Here is a 20106-nt window from a genome sequence, read left to right as displayed (position 1 = left end):
TAATGCAAAATGCCTAGGTGAGAGGAAGGTTCACTAACTTTTTGGAGCAAGTGCTAAAGGCAGAGAACTGTGTGCCTTGCCAACGCTCTCTCATGAATCTTCACAACGACTCTGGGAAGGACATAACGTTCTCTTTCTACAGAAGAAGAAAACAAGATTCAAAAAATACTGATGATCCAATTTAAAAGAAAACGAGCAAAGGATCTTAATAGACTTTTCTGCAAAGAAGACATACAAATGGCCAATAAGCACATGAAAAGATGTTCAGCAGGCAAATGAAATGTAAATCAAAACCACATGGAGGGCCTCCCTGGTGGCGCAGTGGTTGAGAGTCCACCTGCCGATGCAGGGGACACGGGTTCGTGCCCCGGTCCGGGAAGATCCCACATGCCGCAGAGCGGCTAGGCCCGTGAGCCATGGCCGCTGAGCCTGTGGGTCCGGAGCCTGTGCTCCGCAACGGGAGAGGCCACAACAGTGAGAGGCCCACGTACCGCAAAAAAAAACCCACATGGAGACACCACTTCAGGATCCCTAGAATGGCCATAATAAAAAAGACAATAACAAGTGTTGGTGAGAATGTGGGAAAATTGGAAGAGTCACACACTCTTGATGGGAATGTACAATGGTGCAGCTGCTTTGGAAAACAATGGCAGTTCCTCCGAATATTAAACAAAGAATTGCCATGTGACTCAACAGTTCTACTTCTAGGTATAAACCTGAGGAAATGAAAACATACACCCGTGCTCACCACAAAAAGAAATGGTGATTATGTGACGTGATGGAGGCAGAAATCATTTTGCAATATATGTGTATGAAATTAATCCATTGTACACCTTAAACTTATACAATGTTATATGTCAATTATAGCTCAATAAAACTGAAGAAAAACAAAAAAACATGTCCACAGAAAAACTTACAAATGAACGTTCATGGCAACATTACTCATAAGAGCTAAAAGGTGGAGACAAGCCAAACATCCACCAGCTGAAGAATGGACCAATAAAATGCGGTAAATCGATACAACGGAATATTACTGAGCAAGAAAAAGGAATGAAGTAGTTACATGCTACCACATGGATGAATGCTGAAACTATTACACTAAGTGAAAAAAGCCAGATACAGGACCTCCCTGGCGGTCCAGTGGTTAAGCCTCCGAGCTCCCAATGCAGGGGGCACAGGTTCGATCCCTGATCGGGGAAGATCCCGCATACCGCATGGTGTGGCAAAAAAAAAAAAAAAAAAAGCCAGATACAAAAGACCACATATTGTATCATTCCGTTTATATGAAATGTCCGTTTATATGAAATTTATAGACACAGAAAGTAGATTAGTGGTTGCCTAGGGCTGGGGGTTGGGTGGCAGGGAAGAGGATTGACTGCTAACGGGTACAGGGTATTTAGGGGAAGGGATGAAAGCATTCAAAATTGATCATGATGGACTTCCCTGGCGGTCCAGTGGTTAAGACTCTGTGCTTCCAATGCAGGGGGCGCGGGTTCAATCCCTGGTCGGGGAACTAAGATCCCACATGCCACATGGTGTGGCCAAAAAACCCCGAAAAACGGAAAAAAACTGATCATGATGATGTTTGCACAACTCTGTGAATATACTAAAAACCATTGAATTGACTGCTTCAAATAGAGGAATGGTATGGTATATGAATTATACCTCAACAAACCTGAAATATATATAGTTCTTGATTCTGATATACACAGGTTTTGCTTTTGGTTGTGTCTGGTGGCATTCCAGTCCAAGTGGCAACATGAGCACGTATTGTGGACGCCTCAGTAATATTTTGATTTTTTTTTTTTAATCTGTAACCATGAGGGAAAAAAAGACATGCCTTGGGTGTGTAACAACACAACTAATGTTTACTGTGAGCTTGTGCCTGGCTCTGTGACGAGAACTTGATGTTCTGTGTGATACAGTCCTTATGAGAAAAGTGCTGTGTGGCAGTTTGGGCCCCCGGGAAACCAACTCCGAAGTGGAGATCTGCACAGAAGAGGCTCATTAGGGAGTGCTCCTGGGATCAGCACCCGAGGGAGGAAGGGAAGGGGCAGGACTGGGTCGAGGGAGAAGTTGGATCCGACAGAGTCTCAATAGAGACTGAAGCAGACCCTGTGGGGAGTTTTGAAGATGGGATGGCCCTTCAGAGCCTATGTGGTGTGAGGACCAGGCCTTAATACAACCTTGTGCATCGGCCAGTGGATGCTAGCTGCTCCCCGGGGAAGATGCTGGCTGTTCTCCCCAGTGAAGCAGCTCACCAAAGGGGCTGACAGTGGGGGAAACAGCCTTCATTCCTGATGGGGAATCTGGGTGGCACGTCAAAGCATCCATCATGATTATTATCTGAATATTACAGATAAGAAAATTGAAGCCTAGAGAGGCTAAGTAACTAGCCCAATGTGACAGGTGAGTATGTCGCAGGAGGCATTCAAATCTGAGATTTGGAGGAGGCTGGCTGCAGAGCTGAGGGCTTTTAGCTAAACTGCCTCTGCCCTGAGGAACTTTGAGAAGCTAGGATGGAGAAGAGAACCACAGCCGTGTACTGCAGAGGACTGCTCCCTCCAGAGGCGCTGCGCAGCCAGGAGTGGTGAGTTCCTGGAGCAAGGGCCCCTCTGGGGCCACCAGTAGGGTGGCTTGTTAGAAAACTGCAGGATTCTCCACCCCACGCTCCTCTGGTCCAGCCCCAAAGCGCCAAGCTCCCCTCCCCAAGAAGACATGCTATCGAGCCACCTTCTGCTTCTGACTCCTCCCTCCCACCCACCTGGCAACCCCCCAGCCCATAATGCAAACAGAGACCACATTAAAAATGAACAGGGAGTCTCATATCAGGGAGATGAGCAGGCAACCGAGTAAACGGGAAGCTAGAATGAGACTGCCATCGCCTCGTTTTCCATAAATAATATAGATATCAGACACCAAAGATGGGGTCAGGCAAAGGAGATCATCTCTGAGAACGTTGGAATTATTGTTTTTCACTTACACACGGTATCAGTCAGAGCTCCTCCTAGTAATAGAAACCAATTCCAGCGGATTCAAGAGGAAGAGGAATATATTTAAAAGAAACTGGAGCTTAGATCACCAGGAGGCCTGGAGAACCAGAACTGGTCCCTCGAGGACAGTGATGCTTCTGGCACCCAAACCTTGCAGCTGGCTTCACCGACCCTCTTGGCCAAGGACCCTCTGTTAGCTCCTGCCGGCTGCCCCAGGAACTCTGTTGTGTTCAGACACCTCCTCAAGCACCTTCCACAGTCTCTTCTCTTTGGACTCAGCCCTTAGGGCAATCTGGAAGTGCAGGGAAGCTCTCAACCAGTGGGATGAAGGCGTCTTGGATAAAGGCCCCAGGGTGCCATCCTTGGGGCCCTCCTGCATGGTCCCCAGCAGGCGTGAGCCTGGTTGCTCACAGAGGAAACAGCTCAACAATGCTCCCTTCACTGGCTTTTCCTCCTTCCCTATCTCAGCATCTCACACTCGACTCCTTCACTCCTGCTTCCTGGGGACACTTCCCAAATAAACTCCCTGCACTCAAGTCCCGACTCAGGCTCTGCTCTCTGGGGAGCACAAGCTGAGACACACACACGTACTAAAAGTACCAGAAAAGGCCTGGTTACAACCACATTCATGACAGATAGGGAAGAATGGAGAAGAATGGAATTAGGAAGGGGGACAAAGAGGATTTTAACTTAAATCACCATAAAGTTTGTCTGTTTCTACAAAATACATATATCACTGAAGCAAAAATGAAAACATAAGGACATTTTTAAACGTTGGGTATTACCACCTCCCACCCCTTTAAGGAGGGCTATTATCCAAAAAACCCCCCATAGAAAACCAGAAATGAGGGACTTCCCTGGTGGTCCAGTGGTTAAGAATCCGCCTTCCAATGCAGGAGACGTGGGTTCGATCCTTGGATGGGGATCTAAGATCCCACACACCGCAGGGCAACTAAGCCCGTGCGCTGCAACTACTGAGCCTGTGTGCTGCAACTAGAGAGAAGCCCGAGTGCTGCAACGAAGAGCCTGCGCACCGCAACTAAAGATCCTGCACTAAGACCTGATGCAGCCAAAAATAAATAAATAAATATTTTAAAAAGGAAGAAAGAAAGATAAACAGAAAAGAACAAGTGTTGGTGAGAACTGGAGAAATTGGAACCCTTGTGCATTCCCTGTGCAGCCTCAGTAGTTGTGGCTCGCGAGCTCTAGTGCACAGGCTCAGTAGTTGTGGCGCCCGGGCTTAGTTGCTCCGCGACATGTGGGATCTTCCCGGACCAGGGCTCAAACCCGTATCCCCTGCATTGGTAGGCAGATTCTCAACCACTGCGCCACCAGGGAAGTCCCAGTGCCATGTTTAGTGGTGCCAGGATTGGCCAGAGGAGTCATGTGGTGTCAGCCTGATCCCTCCAGGATCCCGCCTCATGGTTTTAGCATTCACTGATGAGCATTGCCTTAGGGTTTGCTAAGATGGTGGTTTTCTAATTCTATTATTCCTCCTGCACTTATTACTGGAATTCTGTAAAGAACTTTCCTTTACCAGTTCTATGATTTCACTAAAATAGTTTGAATAGGAAAGAAAATTTTTTACCTCGACTCCTGTGAGTCTTTTTTCCCTTTGGTAATTTTTTAAATTTTGAAATAATGTTTGACTTACAGCATTGTTACAAGAATAGGATAAAGAACTCTCATAGACCCTTCATCCAGATTCCCCAATTGTTTGCATTTCACCCCTTTTGCTGACTCATTTTCTCTTTCATATATACAACTTTTAACTATTGGAGAGTGAAGTGCACACATAATGCTCCTTTACCTACAAATACAATGGTGTGTATTTCCTAAGAACAAGGACATACCCTTAAATAATCATGAACAATGGTTGATGTCAGAAAATTAACATTGATACAATGCTATTATTTAATCTATGACCTTATTCATGGTTTGCCAGTTGTCCCAACAAATCTTTTATTTAAAAAAAAAATTCTATTCCAGGATCAAGGCCAGGATTCAGCATTGCATTTCATCTCTTTTTTCTTTAGTCTCCCCCAGTCTGGAATGGCTTCTAAGTCTCCTGGTCTTTCATAACCTTGACATTTTTGAAGAGTACAGACCAGTTATTTAGTAGATTCTGTGAACTTCTAACGCGATTAGTCTTTGATAGCTTCCTTGCTTTCTGGCATAACAAGATGTCCCAAGTTCATCTGTACCTTCCCTATTCCCTATCCTAAAGGCCATTTCTCTAAAGATCCCTGGATTCTTTCAGTGGGAAACGGGACATAGAGATGGGAACTGAATTCTGATGACACTGTTAATGGGGACGCGGCGTGAGTGAGGGTAATGGGAAGGTGAGCAGTGCCCGCTGAAGCAGGGCTGCCCCCCAACTGTGCCCCAGACCGCTCGTCTCGGGGAACAGCATTTTCAGGCTGGCCCTTGTGGACCAGTTTTTCTGACTGGGAGAATCAGGGGGAACGTATGGTCCTTCTGCACTGGCGTGGCTTTGGGTATGGTTCACCCAGTATAATCCCTGAGTTGTTTTCCTACTCCTTTTTCATTTTATGACTTGTGAGATTTACTTGTCTTTTCTTTTCTTTTCTTTTTTTTTTTCGGTATGCAAGCATGTGGGATCTTCCCGGACCAGGGCACGAACCCGTGTCCCCTGCATCGGCAGGCGGACTCTCAATCACTGCGCCACCAGGGAAGCCCTACTTGTCTTTTCTTATCTAACATTATTGATTTATTGGAGGTGCAAACGCAGAACTGGGACATCAGGAGGCTGTCAAGGAAGGGTTAGAACACCGGTATAAACATTAGGTGATTGAGCAAAGCAGAACTGCAGCCATAAATACACACAGAGGCACAGAGGAGTCGATTTGCCCCAGGCCGGCCAGCCCGCCTGTGCATCCCTGGAGGCCACTGTTCTTAGCAGAGTCCTTCCCGTTGTGCTTAGACGGGCTCCTGACTCATTGGGAATATGGCTGTTCTACTATCAGCAATCCTGTCTCTTGTTCTTATGAATTATCTAAATGAACAAATTTCTTCAGTGATACGCAGTCCTGGGTCCTGGGTTCCTACCATTCCACTGTCCCAGGGGCCACAGCTCCCAGGGAAGCGGGAAGGCTGAAGTAAAGGGACAAGAAGAGGTCACCTGCCTACCCTTGGGATGCTAACGAGCCTGCACGTTTGCCTTATATGTTTTCCATAATGAAGGGCAGCAGGAAATGCTCCAGGGCTGTCTCAGGACAGAACAGCAAGTGTCAGAGAGAAGGGAGATTGGGGGCATCAAAGGAGCAGGGGGCGGGGGCGGCTGGGGGGAGGCTGGGGGGCAGAAACTGTGGTCCAGACGAGAATCTAAGTGCAGCCATTTCATTGAGCCTCAACTCAGTTCTCTATTTTCTAAGCACCACTTCCCACCATTCTAGGCTAACTGCCTTTCCTGTCCCTTGCAATGTCTTGGGCAGGTTCAGACACTTTAGGCTGTTAAGACTCAGGCCAGCTCTGTTTCAAACTTCACTTGCACATGTGACTCACAGCTTCGACAGCTCCTCTCCCCGAACAAGCTGGGGCACTGACCCTGGTTGCTGGGAGAATGCGGGAGACTGCGGGTGGGTGTGGTCTGGTTCTGTGATACCTCCCACTCCCTCTCTTTTCAAGGCCTAACTTCTTAGCTTCCCTGGTGTAGAGAGCAACAAATGGAAATGGAAACCGCTGGGGTGGGAATTAAGGGGGAACAGATCCCTTAATTTAACCTGCTGTGTGTCCAAGACAGGGAGGGCCCCAGGTCTGGCTGGGTTTAGTTCTACCTACTACTCCTCGTCTTTGATGATAGGGTGGACTCTGCATAGATGCAAAGATTACATAAGACATGTAATAAGTGTCATTGACCAAATCTTGGTAGGGTACGTGTGAGTGCAGAGGACAGAGAGGTCAATTCTAATTGGGGTGTAGAGGGACTTAACCTGCTTTAGTTTCATAAACAACCCAAGAACCAGTGGATTCCAGAAGCTTTAGGAGCCCTATCTGATACAAGAGTTTCATCTAGTACATGAATGATGATACAGGGCAAGACTGTTTCAGACACAGTATGAATGACTTATTCATGAAGATGAGTCCCACTTGGTTTCTCCTGCCTTTAGTGGTTTCTGAACTTGTATGCTGGTGAAAGTTCTGGGAGATGAACAGAGCTGACGTGGAACATTCCTCTTCTACACTTAAAAGTAGTGAGCCGGGCTTCCCTTCTGGCGCAGTGGTTGAGAGTCCGCCTGCCGATGCAGGGGACACGGGTTCGTGCCCCGGTCCGGGAAGATCCCACATGCCGCGGAGCGGCTGGGCCCGTGAGCCATGGCTGCTGAGCCTGCGCGTCCGGAGCCTGCGCTCCGCAACGGGAGAGGCCATAACAGTGAGAGGCCCGCGTACCGCAAAAAAAAAAAAAAAAAAAAAAGTAGTGAGCCACTCAACTGCCAAGACATGGAAACAACCTCAATGTCCATCAACAGGTGAATGGATAAAGAAGGTGTGGTGTATATATACACAATGGAATACTACACAGCAATAAAAAAGAATGAATAGTGCCATTTGCAGCAACATGGATGGACTTAGAGATTATCATACTAAGTGAAGTAAGTCAGAAATGAAAAACAAAAAACAAACAAACAAACAAAAGAAATGAAAAACAAATACCATATGATCACTTATGTGTGGAATCTAAAAAAAAGACACAAATGAACCTATCTACAAAACAGAAACAGACTCACAGACATAGGGAACAGACTTGTAGTTGCCAGCGGGGTCGTGGGGGTGGAGGAGGGATGGATTGGGAGTTTGGGGTTAGCAGATGCAAAGTATTACACTGTATATAGGATGGATAAACAGCAAGGTCCTACTGTATAGCTCAGGGAGCCACATTCAATATCCTGTGATAAACCATAATGGAAAAGAATATAAAAAAGAATGGAGATATATATATATATAGAGAGAGAGAGAGAGAGAGAGAGATATAAAAAACGGAATCACTTTGCCATACAGCAGAAACTAACACAACATTGTAAATCAACTATACGTTAATTAAAAAAAAAAGAGACAGAGAGAAAGACAGGGCACACACGATTGAGAGATTGGGAGATTATGGGAATAAAAAGTGAATTGGAAAAACGAAAAAGTGGTAAGCCACTGAACATCACAGATATTTGCAGAGCTAGTTGGGACCTCAGAAGGCATCTGGTCAACCAGTTCATGTTCCAGATGATGACGTTAAGGTTCGGCTAAGCCCTGGGGCCATCCAGTGTGGTGGTGCAGGTGCCCAGGCTCCCTGGGTTCAAATCCTGGCTGTGCTACTTCCTAGCTGAATGATCTTGGGCAAATTACTGTGTATTCATTTTCTTTATCTGTAAATGGGGGCTTTAACTACCAACTTCATGGGGTCGTGTGAAAGGAAAATCAAAACGGAGTTGGTATTGCCAAGAGCACTGAAATGGAGGCCAGTGAAGAAGTGTGACTTATGCACATCTCAGCCCGGATGGAATCTGAACTCGGATCACTTCTTGTCTTAACATAGGCATCCAGATATCTGCCCAATATTCCAGAAACTCAAGATACTTATTGGATCCTTACTTGAAAATAAGTCCATTGGAAAAAAAATTTATAAGAAAATGAATCTGTATCTGAAGGGTGACATCAGTAATTAAGCTTGAGAAATTAACTAGATATTGTTAATATATTTGACAAATGAACAGCAGGGTTTTGAATTATAAAAGAAAAGAAATCTGCGCTGAGGTTGAAAAGTATACTGCTGATGTTTGGGGAATTTTTTTAAAATAAATTTATTTATTTTTGGCTGCGTTGGGTCTTCATTGTTGGGTCTTCATTGCTGCGCGCGAGTACGTAGCCCCTGCTCTCCACAGCTAGAGAAAAGCTCACATGCAGCAACGAAGACCCAATGCAGCCAAAAGTAAATAAATAATAAATAAATAAATTTATTTTTTTAAAAAAAGACAGTAGGTTCAAGTCCCTATCTGAGTTGTGTGGTTTCATAACCAATAACGAGTGATTTGTCCAAAGTTATACAGCTACATAGTGGCAGGGTGTGATGAGGGAGAAGGGAAGGGGGATGAACTGCACCGCAGAAGAAGCCTGCTTCCTGTCGAAACCGCTGATGCCCTGTTAGAGCCATGAGCTGCAGAAAAACAGCTTTCCCAACCTGAGAAGCGGGGGAGGACAGCCCAAGAATCAAAGGACTTTCATTTCCAAAGACACCTGAAGGTCATTCTTATTGTATGACTTGGCCGACAGTTGCCTTTATTGGTGGCAACTGTGCAATTAGGTGATAAAGGTCTCCATTGTAAAGCAGCCACATACGATGTGTAATTAAACGTGCATTTCTGAGAACCAAAGCCAGGCTAAAACTTAAAAACAAAACACAATAAATCTTCCTTTAGATGCGGAGAAAAGATTCCATTAACTTCTTGTTTCTGAACAGACTACTGCTCAGATAGGGGCAGTGCTCTAAAATAAACACCAACACTCCTACCAAACGGCCAAAAACAAGCAAGAGCAAATGACACATCCAGGTGGAGCTTGAATTCCGGGAGCAGGTGGATCTCAACTGGTAAGAATGAGCTCCTGGCCTAGAAGGAAGTGCTGTCAATTTTAATTCTATGTGTGAGTCAATGCCACAAGCATGAAAGAAACTGTACGTAATTAGTTTGCTTCTTTGCTGAGAGCTGTTTAAATGGAGTATTCTACTGGGAAGCCGTTATGTAAAGGACGATGCAGCACAAAGGACCCAGGTGGGAAACTGGAAAAAAAACCTCTGATCTGGGTAGTGTCCTCTCTACCCGTTTGCCTGCTTGTCAGGCGCTGGGCACAGTCAAAGCCCCGCCCCCTGGTCGCCAGCAGCAGGTGTTGCTGCGCAACATTCCTATTAGCATTTCCTTATTCTGCTGGCCCTGAGCTTGTGATTTTTTTGACATCGAAAAAATAGCTCCTCAGAATTTGTTTCCCAAAGCTTTACTTCACTTCCACCTTTTTTTTTCTTTTGGCCACGACCCTCAGCGTGCAGGATCTTAGTTCCCTGACCAGGGATTGAACCCAGGCCCTCAGCAGTGAAAGCACAGAGTCTTAACCACTGGACCACCAGGGAACTCCCCACTTCCACCTTTTACGAGAAGTTTGAGATGTGTGAGAGAGGTTGTCCTGGAGAAAAAATCAGAGCCGTGGAAGAAGGACGGACGTGTTCTCTAATGACCACGTGACACTCATCGTACGGCAGTTGGGGGCTCCAGCCAAACAAGGAAAAGAAACACACATGCTTATCGCCACAAGTGCTGTGTTTAGCAGACCCTCGGGTTATATGGCGCAAACCTGAAGGAATTCAACTTCCTCAACTTCCTTCAATCATCCTCAACTTCCTGGAGCCCCCACCATCCCCCCCCACCCCCGCCCGGCCAAACCTGGGGCCTGAGTCTCCCCCCAGCAACCCCATGGCACCTTTAGAACTCTCTCCAGCTCAAGACCTCCTGTGGCTTCTCATCACAATTAGAATAAAGCGCATACTCTGGTTTTCTAGGGTAAGGGCAAATACAAGGAAAGAATAAGAGGCTTAATTCTCCTGTTGAAAGTAAGGGAAGAGATGTCCTTCCCCCTTCCTTTTCTGAGAGCATTGACTTTAGAAAACCTGAACGTTCTTTCCCTGTCTCTTTGAAATGTATGTGAATTTGTTTAAGCTAAAGAATCCTCTCGCCGGATCTGGGAATGTCTTTCTCAAGGACTTGGGAAGCCTCCCTTTGAAATGCCACCATCAAGGACGGGAGCACCCCACCTCCCAGCTTCTCCGGGAGCTCAGGGGTCTACGCCTATTTCCCTTTGGATAAAGCCAAGTAGGGAACACTGATGGCCTCCCCAACCACCAAGGGAAGTTAGGATGAGTGCTGTGACACAGGAGGCTGCGTAGCCCTCTTACTTGAGGACCAGTCACTGTTTCTCTCGCGAACGTGTTTGCGATAAGTTGTATCCGTTTGGTTCTAGAAAAGGGCGGGATGTCTTCCTGTCTTTGCCCCCTCTTAGCGGATTGCCTATGATGCACGTCAAATTCTGGTTTAATGCTTACTCAACAATGAAATTGTTTTCTTTCTCTTCTGCCTTTGTGGAGAGATTTTCTGGGTCGGGAGGAGATTTTGGTTTTAGCTGCCCTTCCCCCTCCTTCCCTTTGTACTCAGCTCCAGCCACCCTGGCCTTGCTATGCATCTTAAAAAGCGCTGAGCGTGCTTCTGGCTCAGGACCCTGTATTTTTGTTCTTCTGGCTCGGCCCAGTTTCTGCCCATAGATTTCTCGTGACTTGCTTCCTTCTTTTACCTGGTCATTCCTCAGAGAGCCTGTCCCTGATCACAGCTCTCAACGCCCTTCATTTTTCCTCACAGCACTGATCACTATCTGCTCATTGACTCTAGTCTCTGCTGTAGGAGGTTAACCTGCTGAGGTCAGGACTTGGTCTGTGTTGCTCATCACTGTACCTGCCGCATCGAAGGTGCTTGATGTAGAGGAAATACAGTTAAAAATAAGTCTCCTGGGAATTCCCTGGTGGTCCAGTGGTTAAGACTCCGTGCTCCCAATGCAGGGGGCCCGGGTTCAATCCCTGTTCGGGGAACTAAGATCCTACAAGCCACACGGTACGGTCAAAAAAAAAAAAAGTCTCCTGCCAACCCTGAAAACCTCTCCACAAGGCACCTTCAACACAACAATTTTTAACATTGCAGGTGTCCTGCAATTTGGCCATTAATTTTCAACCCTTCCTCTCTGGGTACTGATGGAAATCTGCGCTAGATGTGGCCAGGGTAGAGTTTTTCTGCTTGAGTCTCATCCTCCGCCTTCCTGGTGCTGCCTTTTGTGGGTCTGTGTCCCATGTTATTCTGTGGGTTTCACTGGCCATGACGGGAACAAGGCATGGGGAACCTTTCTGCACTCATGCTGGTTAGACCCCCCTCTCCTGTGTGCCTCCAGTGGACTCCCGTGTCTTCTGACACACGGTCACACACCAGTTTACAGTTCCCACCCCAGGAGTCCAGCATATAGTAATTTCTCAATAAATGTCAAGTAAATGAATTCACCAGCAAAAACTTTGATCTTGTGTCATGTTGCTTTTAGTTGGCACTTGTCACCATGACGGTGGGCCAAGGTGTACATCTACCTTTCCCTCAGACAGTAATTCCTCCAAGAGGAGAGGCAGTGGGATGGTAGATGACCTCCCAGGCCCTGAGGAACGGTAAGCTGTGATCTTAGAAAATGAGCTAGGGTTCTATTGTTGATACTGGAGACTTAAGAGAATAAGAAATTCCATAGTTGTGCACAGAGACCGAAGAAGTGTCATCACACAAGCCTGTCAGGGTCTGCCTGGCCCTTCAGAAGACAAGAGGGCTCGCAACAGGCCATCCGATCCAGATTCAGTGTCCAAGACGAGCACAGCTGCTGAGTGCGACCAACCGGGAAACAGAACATTCTGTGTGGGAGAAAGGCTAGAGCGCCAACTTAATATTGAATCCTTGCCTAGGGCACCCTTAGTCATGACTCCTTCATTAAACAACAAAGATCCATGAATTAAAGTTCTATTGTTTTTCCTTTTTTACCAAACGATATTATTTTTGCCTTTGTGTTCGTGTGAGAAACCTCTAAAAAATGGATATGTCAGTTGAGCCTGTTACAAAGAAAAACCAGAGGCATTCTAGCTAGAAAAAAAGGAAAGTTTGGCCAAAAGAGAGTATAGAATAATATCACCTTGAGACACAGACAAGAGCCCCTTCCCTGGATCCTGCACTTCAGGAGGCCCCATATCACCAACATACTAGTACAAACTTAAAGACCAACGAGCACCTGTGTCACTTGGATCTGGTGCTCATAGCTGCCACAGCACGACCACGACCCATAACCATCAACATACACTTTTTTTTTTAAACAATCTGTTTATTTTTTATTTTATGTATTTATTTATTTATTTTTGGCTGCATCGGGTTGTAGTTGCGGCACGTGGGATCTTTCATTGCAGCACACGGGCTTCTCTCTCTAGTTGTGGCATGCGGGCTCTCTAGCTGTAGCTTGTGTGCTCAGTAGTTGTGGTGCGTGGGCTTAGCTGTCCTGCGGCATGTGGGATCTTAGTTCCCTGATCAAGGATTGAACCCGCATCCCCTGTGTTGGAAGGCGAATTCTTAACCCCTGGACCACCAGGGAAGTCCCCAACATACACTTTTATGACTAACACTGGTCAGGCCCCAGAGAGGCTTCCCTACATCCTTTGCCCTATGTCTTCAAAATCCAAGGCGACAGCGCCTGGATGCTGTGAAGATCTGTGGGTTCTTCAGATATAAGCACATTTGGGGGAAACAATTAAAAGGGGTGGTAGCCCCATGACAGTAGTAGAAACCAGCACAGTAGCAGACCAGCCAGGAGTTTAACAGAGAGAACCAGGGAAAGAGACAGCCAAGAAGAGTCTTCCCAGGATCCCACTCACCCCTGGGGCGTCCAGAAGGTGGGTGCGTGTGCTAGGCTGCACCCATGCAGGAGCAGTCAGAGCAGGATACAGAGCAGATTTGAGAGCACTCTCTGCACCACACAGATCCATCAGCAAAGAGCAGGAGCCCTACTGGATCAAGGGACTGAAGCACAAATTCTGACCAAATGCCGGCTGAACAGTGAGCTGCTGTGCCCCAGGGTGACTCCTGAGATTCGCACCCAAATAAAATCACACTCGTCCTCGGTGGTCTGGAAGACTGTGCAGATGCCCAAGGCTGCACCCCCTCAGAGGGGATGGACATGGGGCAAAACTGTGAACTCCCAAACTGTGAAAGCTGTCTCCTAGCTACACACCTACATCCAATAGTTGAGAAATAAAAATATAACTGGTTAAGGGGGCTTAAGCACAACTTTTGACCAATAAGTGGCTATGCTGACCTGGGGTGATCTGTAGGAAATCAGGTTAAAAGATTTTTTTTTTAATTTTTTAAGAAAAAGAAAAATCTGAGCAGAGACATCAGCAGATGCATCTCTACACACAAACCGGGAAGCTGACTTCACAGAATTAGTTAAGAATTAAACAAGTAAACCAGTGTCCAGGGGCTTCCCTGGTGGCGCAGTGGTTGAGAGTCTGCCTGCCGATGCAGGGGACACGGGTTCGTGCCCCGGTCCGGGAAGATCCCACATGCTGCGGAGCGGCTGGGCCCGTGAGCCATGGCCGCTGAGCCTGCGCGTCCGGAGCCTGTGCTCCGCAATGGGAGAGGCCACAACAGTGAGAGGCCCGCGTACCGCAAAAAAAATAAAATAAAATAAAAATAAACCAGTGTCCAAACAAACAACAGTTACAACAATAAGGCTCAGAGCAGGAGGAGATTCAGTATATAGTGTTGCCACAATATATCATCTAAAATGTCCAATTTTCAACAACAGCAAAAAAACTTTAAGACATGCAAAGAATCAGGAATGTGTGATTCACACACATGGAAAAAAATGAGGCAATATAAACTGCTTTTGAAGAGGTCCAAAAGTTGAACACATTTGAGAAAGACTTCAAAGCAGCAGTTATAAGTATGCGTTAATAACCCTGGTGGCGCAGTGGTTGAGAGGCCGCCTGCCGATGCAGGGGACACAGTCGTGCCCCAGTCTGGGAAGATCCCACATGCCGCGGAGTGGCTGGGCCCGTGAGCCATGGCCGCTGAGCCTGCGCGTCCGGAGCCTGTGCTCGGCAACCGGAGAGGCCACAACAGTGAGAGGCCTGCATACCCCAAGGGAAAAAAAAAAAAAAAAGAAGGGTGGGATTGCTGACAAGATTAGGGTGTGTGCAGGGCCTCAGTTGGTCGTCTTTCTCCTAATCTTGATGAGCTTCTCTGTCCCTTTAATCTCACCTCAGGTGCTTTCCTGGCTGCTCCTCCCTTGATTAGCAACTGTTCGAATCTGCCCTTTCAGTGAAGGTCATGGAGGCTGGAGTCTTGCCTACAAGAAATGGGGGACAAAAAGGCCTCCATGCCTGGGAGCCCCACAGGGCCCTGGTAGGCATCAATCTTTCAAAAATCAAGGTTGGGGCTTCCCTGGTGGCGCAGTGGTTAGGGGTCCGCCTGCCGATGCAGGGGACGCGGGTTCGTGCCCCGGTCCGGGAGTATCCCGCATGCCGCGGAGCGGCTGGGCCCGTGAGCCATGGCCGCTGAGCCTGTGCGTCCGGAGCCTGTGCTCCGCAACGGGAGAGGCCACAGCAGTGAGAGGCCCGCGTACCGAAAAAAAAAAAAAATCAAGGTTGACAGCTATGGTCTTAACAGGAATGCGTCTTTCCCTGTGGACAAAGTTACCTTTGTTACCTATGCTTTATTTTTTTTTTAAAAAGGTCCACTGGGCTGGGGCTTCCCTGGTGGCGCAGTGGTTGAGAATCCGCCCCCCAATGCAGGAGATACGGGTTTAAGACCTTGTCCGGGAAGATCCCACATGCCGCGTAGCAACAAAGCCCATGCACCACGACTACTGAGCCTGCGCTCTAGAGCCCGCGAGCCACAACTACTGAGCCTGCGCTCTAGAGCCCGCGAGCCACAACTACTGAAGCCCACGTGCCTAGAGCCCGTGCTCCACAACGAGACAATCCACCGCAATGAGAAGCCCGCGCACCGCAACGAAGAGTAGCCCCCGTTCGTCGCAACTAGAGAAAGCCCGCGCACAGCAACAAAGACCCAACACAGCCAAAAATAATAAATAAATAATAAAATAAATAAATTTATTTAAAAAAAAAGGTCCACTGAATCATACAGATATGAGATGACAGGACTAGTTCACACAAACTCATTCTTAGACTCACAATTGGGAATGTAGCAGATGCTAGGAGCCACAAAGGTGCAAACATGGAGAGCTGGGGGTGAGCAGTTCATTTCTGCCCCTGGCAACCAGTTCCACCTCCCCAAACTCCGTGCCACCACTAAAGGTTCTTTATTGGTCATAAGTTTCCAGACCCATGGCCAACAAATGCAGCTTAGTTTTGGGTAGTGGATGGTGAGGGCCCTTCCCTCGTCTCTCCTGGAGACTGGTTTGATGTCCACTTGAGACACAAAGATAGATACTAGATATGCTTCTCAAGTCCCTACAGCCTTCAACCTTCATCCAAAGTCATCTCTGTCTCTAGGAATCAGCATCGAGAGAACATTAAGGAAAGGTCTCCAGAGTTGCTGCAAAAGGCTACGTCCCAGGCACCCACCTACTGGAAGCAGGACAACCACCCACGTGGAGTCAGTGAGGGGACCAGCATGGGGGACACACCGCCCGAGGCCACAGCCAACACAGCTGGAGAGGGCAGAGGAGCGGAGGCTGGCAAGGCCAGTGCCGAAGGAGCCAGGCAGAGCACCCAGCACAGCCAGGATGGCAGCAACAGAGACACAGGCGAGCAAGGACGCCGTGGGGGACACACTGCCCCCGAGAGCTCAAGTCGAGGGGGTGGCCTCTGGCTGGACAGAGGCACCGTCGCTGAACAGTCAGGACCCGAGGACGACCTAAAGGGTCAGGGGACCAGAGCGCGAGGCCGACGGCCAAAAGGATGGTGCCCACGAAGCTGCAGGGCAACGCGGCCGCCACAGCAAGGACACCCCTTCCAGAAAATCAGGCTGGGGTGCAGACCCCTGCGGGAGCGGGGCCAATGGGAAAGGAGTCAGAGGAACCACCAGAGAGGCTGTCCCACCCAAGGACAGAGCCCAGGCCACACGCGTCCTCAGCCCCTCTCCAGAGCCCCACCACCCAGAGAGCCCAGAGATTGCGGGCCGCCAACTTCAAGTCTGAGCCGCACTGGGATTTTGAGGAAAATACAGCCTGGAGGTGAGCGGCCTCCAGACAGGGAGTTTTTCCTGCCCCTCACCTCCCCGAGGCCCCACCTTCCCTTCCCTCCCAGGCTCCCATCCTAAGCTCTGCCTCGGCCCACCCATGCTCTCCCCCAACACTGCTCTCATCCCATCCTTCCTTGTTATAATGGCCAGAAGCAGGGCAGGGAAGGCAGGTCCCAGGCTGTGAGCGAGAAGGCCCTGTCCTGGGCCCCTAGGAGCCCAGAGCGTCATCAATCTCAGTGAGAGAGCATGACCTGCACTGGAATCCCGTCCTGCAGCAGGGGGAGGGGCAGGAACCAGCAGGGACTAAGGGACAAGAATACCCAGGCCAGCCCTGTCCTCCCTGCATAGATAACTCTACGGCCCTTAGAGAAACAGCCGGGACCCACAGCGCTGGGAAGGGAGCCTTCAGAGCATGGATGTTCACACACATCACTGCAACCACGCACAGCCCTTGGACCCGCAGCATGTTCACAGACCGGTCCACTCCTCTCACACATGGGAAGATACATTTGCCTTGAGGGCTGAGGACCACTGGTTCCCTGGGAGCCCTCCTGACCACAGTGGGCTGGGACGATCGATGGCGAGGGGGGCGCCAGAAGGCCCTGGGAACAGGATGAAAGGGGTAGCAGAGACTGACGCCTTCCCAGCTTTGAGGCCTGCTTTCTGCCCCTGCCCCACCCCACCCCCGCCCAACCAGCCCCTGCCCCCCCACCCCCCACCCAGCCAGCCCTTGGCCGTGGCCTTCCTGGGCCTCTCCCTGCCTGACCCGTCCTCCTGCATGTAGACCTGCCCTGACTCAGTGAAGATCAAAGCCTCCAAGTCACCCCGGCTCCAGAATCTCTTTCTGCCCAACGTCACCCTCTTCCTGGACTCCAGACACTTCGACCAGAGCGAGTGGGGTCGCCTGGAGCACTTCGCTCCACCCTTCGGCTTCATGGAGCTCAATTTCTGTGAGTCCTTGGCCCCGGGGGCCGGGGTGTGTGCTAGGCCCCAGCAGAGGGCCATGCTTTTTGTGTCTGGTCCGCCTCTTCCCTGGGGGCCACCGGCCCTGGGAGAAATGCCACTGGATCCCTGGCCCTTCCAGGGCTCTGAATGGAGTCGCCTCGTTGCAGTGGTGCAGAAGGTCGTGCCCTGCTTCCCCCCACCCCCCGGCGCCCCAGCAGCAGCTGCTCCTGGCCAGCCTCCCTGCTGGGAGCTCCCGGTGCATCACCTGTGCTGTGGTGGGCAACGGGGGCATCCTGAACAACTCCCAAGTGGGCCCAGAGATAGACGGCCATGACTAATTGTTCCAGTGAGCTCCCCTCCCCGGCCCCCTCCCACCCCCTCTCCTGCAGAGCTGGGCTCTTCTGAGAGATCTGAGAGGGTGTTCCGTGCCTGTATCTGGAAGGCGGGGTTCCTGGGCTCTCCAGAGAGTTTCTGTAAATCAGTGCTGTCTCCCGGTTTCTCCTTCCTTTCCATGCATCCCCCTTCCGCACGCACGTGTTCTGTCTGATTTTGTCTTTCCATCTAGACTGAGTGGAGCTGTCATTAAGGGCTATGAACAGGATGTGGGTACTCGGACGTCCTTCTACGGCTTTACTGCCTTCTCCCTGACCCAGTCACTCCTTATACTGGGCAATCGGGGTTTCCGGCATGTGCCTCTGGGAAAGGCGAGCAAAGAGGAATCGGCCTGGCCGCGCACACCGCAATGAAGAGTAGCCCCCACTCGCCGCACCTAGAGAAAGCCCGCGTGCAGCAATGAAGACCCAACACACCCAAAAATAAATAAATAGAAATTTTAGAAATATAAAAATAAAAGTCCTGTACACCTGAAACTAACACAGCGTTGTAAATCAACTGTACTTAAATTTTTTTAATGCTGAAAATAAATAATGAATTGCAAAAAAATATATAAAGGTGTTTTTTTGGGGGGGGGAGCGGGTGGTCCCAGAACATTTTTCTTAATGTTCTAATAGAATCTCCATGAAAGGACTCATAACCATTTGGTTAAAGTTCCCCTCCCGCCCGTCCCGCCTTCTACTTCAGTGATGACACCTGGGGTGTTCAGCTTGCTCTCTGGTGCGCAATCGTCCTAAACTGGCCGTCCTCTTCGGGCTGCTGAGAACTTAGCATTTCCTCAGCAAGCAGGCCAGGAGTCTAGGATCTGAGATGTGATAAGAAAACTGCTTCCACATTTGTGGACAAGGGCTGAACAAACGGCACAGCATGAGCCCCCTATGGAAACCGAGGGAGGAAGTGCCACTGTTGCTGGGGCCCCCAGATGCCAGCAGCAGCTTCACCCCAAAGACAGGGCCTAGGAACAACCCAGCTCCCTGGGGAGCTGTCCTCCAGGTCTGCCAAATTCTGAAGGCTTAAAAAAATGACCACATATTTGTTCATGATTTTATGGATCAACAACTGGGGCTGGGCTCAGCTCCCTTCTCCTGTGGTCTGGGGTCACCCATGCAGCTGCAGGCCTCCAGAGGCTGCACTGGAGCTGGATGGTCCAAGATGGCCTCACACTTCTGTCTGGTTCATGCTGGTTCTCAGCTGGGAGCCTCCATCCTCCTCTCTGAGGCCTCTCATTCTCCAGGGGCCTAGCCTGAGCTCCTGGACGTGGCGGCAGACGGTTCCAAGAACACAGGAGCAGAAGCTACAAGGCCACTTGAGGCCGACTGTCAGAAGGCACACACTGTCACTTTGGCCACATTCTAGTGGCTGAAGAAAGTCCAAGGCCAGCCCAGAGTTAAGGGGTGGGGAAACAGCCTTGACCTCTTGTTGGGAGGAGTGTGTACACTCAAGGCAGTTGAGGGTGGGAGGACTTGTTGCAGCATATCCGCCAGCAACACACCTGGTGACACCAGGCTTTCATGTGTAGCACTCCTATCACACCATCGGATGCCTGGTAGCGTGGGCAGATACAGCATTTCACCAAAAAGAGCCCCATCTTTCTCGTGGTCCAGTGTCTGTCCCTGACATGTCACTTTTCAGTCTACACAGGACTAAAACAGCTAACATCTATATAGTGCTTCCTACATTTCCGGAACTGTTGAAGGCACATTTAATGAGAGTAGCAATTCTTATGAAGTTGGTACTGTGATCATTCCCATGTTACAGATGAGGAAACTGAGGCATAGTGACTTAAGGAACTTGTCCCAGCTCACAGTCAGTAAACAGTGGAGCTGAGATTGTGGGCTTTGCAATCCCCCCTCTTGAGCATCCCACTCTACTGCCTTTTGAGGGTCTGCCTTGGAGGCATCTAGAGGTATCTTCTGTCTTGGCATTCCTCTCTCCTTCCTTGTCTAATCCGA

General features: G+C 49.1%; 1 protein-coding gene across 1 annotated transcript; it reads left to right on the top strand.

Moving 5' to 3' along the window:
- Positions 1-16358: 16358 nt before the first annotated feature.
- Positions 16359-18507, top strand: ST6GALNAC1 (ST6 N-acetylgalactosaminide alpha-2,6-sialyltransferase 1; the record flags this gene model as incomplete). Its single annotated transcript, XM_082678779.1, is given in 9 exon segments — positions 16359-16490; positions 16492-16632; positions 16635-16700; positions 16702-16792; positions 16795-16826; positions 17601-17770; positions 17937-18096; positions 18100-18107; positions 18327-18507. Coding segments are annotated over 9 exon segments (981 nt in total).
- Between the last annotated feature and the right edge of the window lie 1599 nt (positions 18508-20106).

The sequence above is a fragment of the Grampus griseus genome (genome assembly GCF_964374135.1).
Source record: "Grampus griseus genome assembly, chromosome: 20".
NCBI lineage: Eukaryota > Metazoa > Chordata > Mammalia > Artiodactyla > Delphinidae > Grampus > Grampus griseus.
Note: the sequence above shows the minus strand (reverse complement) of the source record. Positions and strands in the feature narration are given on the sequence as shown.